The following is a 6,352-nucleotide window of genomic DNA, read 5'->3' on the forward strand; positions in this document are numbered from 1 at the left end:
AGATGTCAAGTAATGAGCTTTTCCCACGACTCAGCTTTGTTAACAAAAACAGCTATTTTTTTCAAAAAATTACAACCAGAAGAATTGAACTCTTTCCTAACCTGCATTTGCTCCAGGAGGGTTCTAAGGTGGCCATGCTCAGCACAGGCATTCTTCCATATACATATCTAATCTCTCCAGCAACCTCTAACTTTGTGAACATGTGTTGTTTTTAACTCTAGACATTGAACAAAGGGATGTTATATTTTTGAGACTATAGCTGAATTGGACTGTGGAGTGGTAGATAAACAGGCCTTGGTGTTTAAACTCTGTAGTCACACAGCAGAAAGGACACACATAGAGGTAATGTATGGAAATAACTGTATTACATAACACAGAACCGAGTGACACTATTCACAAGAAAGCTGCCTCAAGAGACCACAGCTTTTATCAGTGGATGCTCTTTTCTTTAAGGCAGAGAAGCCATTCTAAAACCAGAAGGCACAATCACATCAGTCTCGTAACACCCCCTGCTCTGCAGGGAAGTTACTAGCACACTAACAACTTGAACACTTTTCTCTTCATGAAATATTATGTTCAGTACAATAAATACATTATCAAGTTTTATGTATATTTATAAAAGGTAGTGCATTAAATGTTTGCTTAAGACAAATCTAAGAATTTGGCCCCATCAGAGAGCCTACAGAAGGCAAGGCAAATTTATATTGCACTGGGAACCCCGGCATACACATGAAGGTTGAGTCACTGCAATGGAGGCTGGAGAAAGAGGCTGACTCTTTTGACCTGCAAACACTCAACCCCACACTTGCAGCTTGTGAGGTATTGTGAGGCTATTACAGCCACTGCTCTGCTTCAGGTGGGGTATGTTAAAAATACTAAAAGTATATTGTAGCTTCAGCAAATTTAAAGAAAACTGCTTAGGCTGCACATTTTAAAACCACAATTAGCAGCACATCCCTATGCATAAGGCAGAGCTAGACAGTTACTGCTTTTGGTGTACCATTCCTAGAACCTCACCAGCCAGCATGGTCACTGCCCACACTGATTAGGGGATTCTGAGACTTACAGTTCATACAATAATAACTTCACCTAACTCTGGGATAACTCCTCAGAAGTAAGCTCCAGTGTCTTCAGTGAGACATCCATTTGGGTGGATAGGTATAGGGTTAAAAGTGTCTTTTCGCTAGTTTTGAAACCCAAATGTGGCTGGTAGAGTGGCAGTAGCTCTCTTCATTCTCCACTCAAGACAACAAACCTACTGCCAGTCAGAGATCATTAAAGCAGCAAATATGTAACAGTGTCTCCATCTTCATCCACCCCACCTATCTTACCCACTGGCTTTATTAATCTGACTGGCGTTGCACTTGATGTGTGTACTGTAATCAGTGTCCTTGGTTAAAAAGTCATTTATCAGTCTCTCTGGAATGGCATAAACCACATTCATTCTTCTACTACAGACTCTTCAGCATGGTATAGACAGGGCAGGATAGAAATCAGAGCCTCCTCAATTGAAAACAAATGTTCATCCTCCACCTGAGGGCAGCAGTAGCGCATGAAATCTGCCAACCGCAGCAGGTACTCAATATTATGGCCGGCACGGCCACTGGAGACAATGATCTGAGCAGCAATGTCCTCTTCAGAGGCTGGCCCCAAGTAGGAAGGATTCTGGGGTGTAGCAATGTAAACCAGGGCTAGGATTGGCTCCTTGAGCTCTTTCTCCTGGGGGTAGAACTTCACCAGCTTGGTGACATATCCTCCAAGAACCGCTTCTCGCACGTTCAGATACTTGAGAGAAGCAGCAACTTGATCTCCATGGAGCTCATAGGCAACACCCCATGTGGACCCCTGGAATGAGAAAGTAAAATGCATGAGTAATTTACCCAGGGAGGTACAGATTTATATATTCCAAATTTACAGTGCTTTATAAATAAAATGTAATAATAATAAATATGTGTGTGTGTATGTCTTGGAAATAAATTTATATGTACTGTAACCCTTTCAAGGAAAGGCAGAAAGGGGTCTAAAAACTAACTGAGGATTGATAATGGCATTTTATTATGTTCAGCAGGAAGTGGCATTATATTTACAGCAAGAGCTGACAAAAATATGATTCTCCAGATGTTGTTGGAGTTAGGTTCAACAGCGCTATCACATCCACATGCTAGGAGTTGCAGTCCAACATCTGGAGCATCACACTTTCTATGCACACTCCCACTCTGTTTATGGGCACAAGCCCATAGTACAAAATATGTTTTCCAATCACTTTGACTACTGCTTCCCTACTTGCATCCTGGAAAATCAAGCAAGAAAAATAGACAAACTGTGCACCTCAAGCTCTACTGACTTGCATATTACAAATCCTCTTTTGGCTTATGCTTTGCTTCCTTATGCTATATATTTTGAGGCCAGACATAAGAAACATAATACCTCAGAACAGTCTCTCTATCCCTTAACTGGCATTTTCCATAAGAACACAGCTTTAGAATGCTTGAAAAGGATATATTTTGGTACTACAACTCACCAACCCTCCTAGCTGATATAACCAGTGACCCTACTAGTTGGAGCATTTTGGGAATTGCAACCCAAAAAGCAACTCTTACAAATTCTGATCTGCTTTCTATGCTAATACAGCTTCTTGCCATCCATTCTAATTTTTAATGGACTTTATGGTGGGCCCAGGGAAGTTAAAGGCCACATTTTTGGTTAGAAGCAGTTATTTAAAAAAAAAAAACAACTGTCAATCATTCCTTCACCTCTGTCCAGTGAACTTTTGGAGAGACTCCTGGAAAGCCATTGTATTGACTCAGCTACCTTCCAAAATTTTTGCTGAGCAATTACATGCCAGTTGCAGGATGCCTCCAATTTTATCAAAATCCTGTTTCATGTTGTCACAATAACCCATGATGACAGAATGGATGACCATCTTAAGAGCATTAACAGCATTCTACAGTGTCTTGAATATTCAAGTGTTTTCAGCATTCCCACAGGCCACATGAACATCAAGAGGTAAATTGTCTGGCCTTAGAAAAACCTCTAACTACAGTGATCCCCCACCAGCCTCCTGTTCTTCCTTTAGGAATCTAAGATGAGGACTGGGAAGACAGAAAGGGCTATCACCACAAAAAGAACCCAGACTAAGCCTTGTTGTAGAAGTGTGCACCATGCTAATAGCATAAGGATGCAGGGAACAAATACTTACATTGTAATCTTCTTGGAGGGTGACCACTCGTCCAGGCTGAACAAGAAAGGGGAAGAAAGGGGCCAGCGTTAATTTGGAAGTTGAAAGAATCAACCCAGTAAGCATAAATCAAATCTCAACTGAAGGGGAACCAGTGGTACCACCAGGCCTGGTGACACCTGGTGCAAGGGGCTGCCAAGGGGGATGGCACTGGTGGTGGCCTGCCCCACTTTCCTCCCTCACTGCCTTGCTCACCTGCCACCCTCCATGACCTTTGCCAGTGCCTTGGCTCCATTCCCAAGCACTGGGATGGTGACAAAGCCTTGAGTGGCATGCTCACCCCTCCACTGCACTGGGAGGAAAGCCCCACTGGGTCTCACCCCTCCTCTGAGGTGTCGCCTGGTGTGGTCTGGACCTCCCACACCTCCCTAATGATGCCACTGGAAGAACCAACCCATGAAGTCAAGGAGACCCACCCTGCCTCCTTCACACAGCGAATGCCCCTCCAGAGCCACTGCATGGGCAATGCCAAACCAAGGGTGAAGGAAGCTACTGGGGTACAGGGTGACCAGATCTACTCCTTTTCCAGGACATGTCCTACGTTTCAACTTTCTGTCCAGAAGGAACTCCAAAACGTCCTCCATTTCTGAGTGTTGTTAGCTTTTTATTTGGCAATGTTCATATTTTTTTCTTGAATGTCTTACATTTTGAAGCACCTGGTCCTCCTCTGCAGAGAGTGGGTCACGGTGGGGGAATCTCCCCAAATTCCCTAAATCCATAACTGTCTCCCTCCTTTAGGGAAGCCCCAGGGGCTCAAGGGCCAGTGAGAGAAGGGGGCTCCCACCCCAGCCCCAGGGTGACCAACTCTCCTTTTCCAGGACATGTCCTACATTCCAGTTTTTCTGTCCAGGGGGAATGCCATAATTTCCTCCATTTTGAGCAAGACTAAGAAGCATCCATTTATCTTTACATTGGCGTTTTTTGGCTTTTATTTTGTAATGTCCAGGGGACTCAAGGGAGGGAGAGAGGGGCAGGGTGACCAGGTGTCCTCCTCACAGCAAAGGAGGACAAGGCACCGCAAATGGAGGACATTCAAGACAAATGTAGGGCGTGACCAAATCAAAATTAAAAGCACTCATATAATTATCAGTTTCAGGGCATACTAAAACAAATGACAGTACTTGCCCACAGGGAAGCCATGCTTGCCCATAGAGAATCATTGGGGGCTATCTGTCCATAGAGAAACCATAGTCCTCCATAGGAAATCACTGGGGAATGCTTGCCCATGGGAAATCAATGGGGGCTATCTGTCCATAGAGGAACCATACTTGCCCATAGGAAATGATTGGGGGATACTTGCCATGGGAAACTATTCCCCCATGATCCCCTATAGGCAAGTATCCCCCCAATGATTCCCATGCTGTCCCTTCTCCTAGTCCTTCTTCCCATCAACGCCATGCTTCTTAGTCCTGCCCAAAATGGAGGTCCCTTGGGGATTCCTCCTGGAGAGGAGGCTGAGGGGGTGCAGGGCGTGTCCGGGAAAAGGAGGACGCCTGGCCCCTCTCTCTCTCCCTCGCTTACCATCTTCTCGCTGCCTCGGTGGAAGGTGTCTCCTTGCCAGAAGCGTCGGCTGTAGCCTCGGATGCAGCCCACTTTGCGGGAGGTGAATTCGAACCCGGGGCGCCAGACCAGAGAGCCGTAGCCGAAGACCCAGAGCGGGGAGGACGGAGGGGACCCCTCTTCGTCGGCCAGGACCTCCGTCGCTTGCTGCTGCTGCTGCTGCTGCTGCTGCTGCTGGTCCCGCTTCATGGCTCCGGAGCGGAGGAGGAGCCGGAGGAGCAGCCAAGGGAGCTGCGGGGGCAGCGGGGCAGGAGTGGCCCGGGTGGAAGGGGAGGCTTGGTCGGGGCTGGCCGTGATGGCGGCGGCGGCGGTGGAGCAGGAGCGAAGGAGAACCCGAGTCAAAATCACCTCAGAGAGGGACCTCATTCAATTGTCCCGCTCCGGCCGCTCCCGCTCCTTAAATACCCTCTTGCCGGCAAACCCCGCCCCTGCCCCTTCGGACTCTTTCGCATCCTCCAATCAGAGGCTCCGGCCTCGTTTTGTCCCGCCTCCCCAGGTAGGTTCCGAATCCGGATTGGGTAGTGAGGCCTGTCAAGCGTAAGACGTGACGCGGCCTTTGATTGGTTCGCTGGCTGCCGGCTCTGAGAGGCTGGGATGATGCAAGGCGCCTGGAAGCTTTCTAGTAAAAGAGGCTGGAGGTTGCGTCAGCAAAGAAAGGAAGGAGGAAAGGAAAGGAAAGGAGGGGGATTGTGCTGCAGACAGCTTACAGGGACTATTGACATTTGCTATGCAGGTGATGATGATGATCTGTATTCATATACTTAGATAGCAATTTAATATATAACAGATTAAATAATTAAATATAATAATAATAACAACAGCAACCATTTGTATTCATTTATTAATTAAATATATTGCATATTAAATAATTAAATATATAATAATAATAACAACAACAGTCTGTATTCATATACTTACATATTAATTAAGTATATTACAGATTAAATAGTATTGATTATGTATATTATTATTTGCATTTATATTAATTATATTTAATTAATATGTAAGCATATTATAATTATAATAATTATTATTTTATTTTATTATATGCCACCTTTCTCCCAATACAAGGACTCAAGGTGGCGAACGACGAGTATAAAACAATACAGTTTAAAAACAGCGCAACAACATTAAAATACATAAATGTAAAAATTAAAAAAAAAACAATTAAAACAATTAAAAATTAAAACAGTTATAAATTAAAACATAACATGTTGAAATACAAACGGTTAAAATTTGTATAGTCCTGCATTAAAAATGCAGTCCTTCTCAGCTTAAAAGGCCTGACTGCACAGGAACGTCTTTACCTGGCGTCAAAAGGATAGTAAGGATATTATTATTATTATTATTATTATTATTATTATTATTATTATTATTATTATTATTGCATAGCAAACCATCACTTCAAAATACTAATACTAATAATATAATTACATATATAAATGATGAAATAGTGATTCTATTGGCAGAATGGGGTTGGACTGGATGGCCCTTGGGGTCTCCTCCAACTCTATTATTCTATGATGATGATGATGATGACTTAGTATTTCAAAA

The 6,352-nt window shown here is 44.0% G+C and overlaps 1 protein-coding gene across 1 annotated transcript; it reads right to left on the bottom strand.

Annotated features, from left to right (window-relative positions):
- Positions 1–348: 348 nt before the first annotated feature.
- CHAC1 (ChaC glutathione specific gamma-glutamylcyclotransferase 1) lies at positions 349–5,164 on the bottom strand. Its single transcript, XM_042466583.1, has 3 exons — positions 4,760–5,164; positions 3,200–3,235; positions 349–1,845 (listed from the first exon to the last, which is right to left on the bottom strand). The coding sequence occupies exons 1-3, from the start codon at positions 5,162–5,164 to the stop codon at positions 1,441–1,443; spliced, it is 846 nt and encodes a 281-aa protein (XP_042322517.1). The 3' UTR covers positions 349–1,440.
- Positions 5,165–6,352: the final 1,188 nt, after the last annotated feature.

The sequence above is a fragment of the Sceloporus undulatus genome, chromosome 1 (assembly GCF_019175285.1).
Source record: "Sceloporus undulatus isolate JIND9_A2432 ecotype Alabama chromosome 1, SceUnd_v1.1, whole genome shotgun sequence".
NCBI lineage: Eukaryota > Metazoa > Chordata > Lepidosauria > Squamata > Phrynosomatidae > Sceloporus > Sceloporus undulatus.

What these genes read in the sequence shown, in the direction of transcription:
- CHAC1 (XM_042466583.1), bottom strand. Translation starts at nt 5,164, where the DNA reads ATGAGGTCCCTCTCTGAGGTGATTTTGACTCGGGTTCTCCTTCGCTCC. An exon ending in ACCGAGGCAGCGAGAAGATG is followed by an intron (nt 3,236 to 4,759) that starts GTAAGCGAGGGA and finishes TTTCTTGTTCAG; the next exon opens with CCTGGACGAGTGGTCACCCT. An exon ending in CCCTCCAAGAAGATTACAAT is followed by an intron (nt 1,846 to 3,199) that starts GTAAGTATTTGT and finishes TTCTCATTCCAG; the next exon opens with GGGTCCACATGGGGTGTTGC.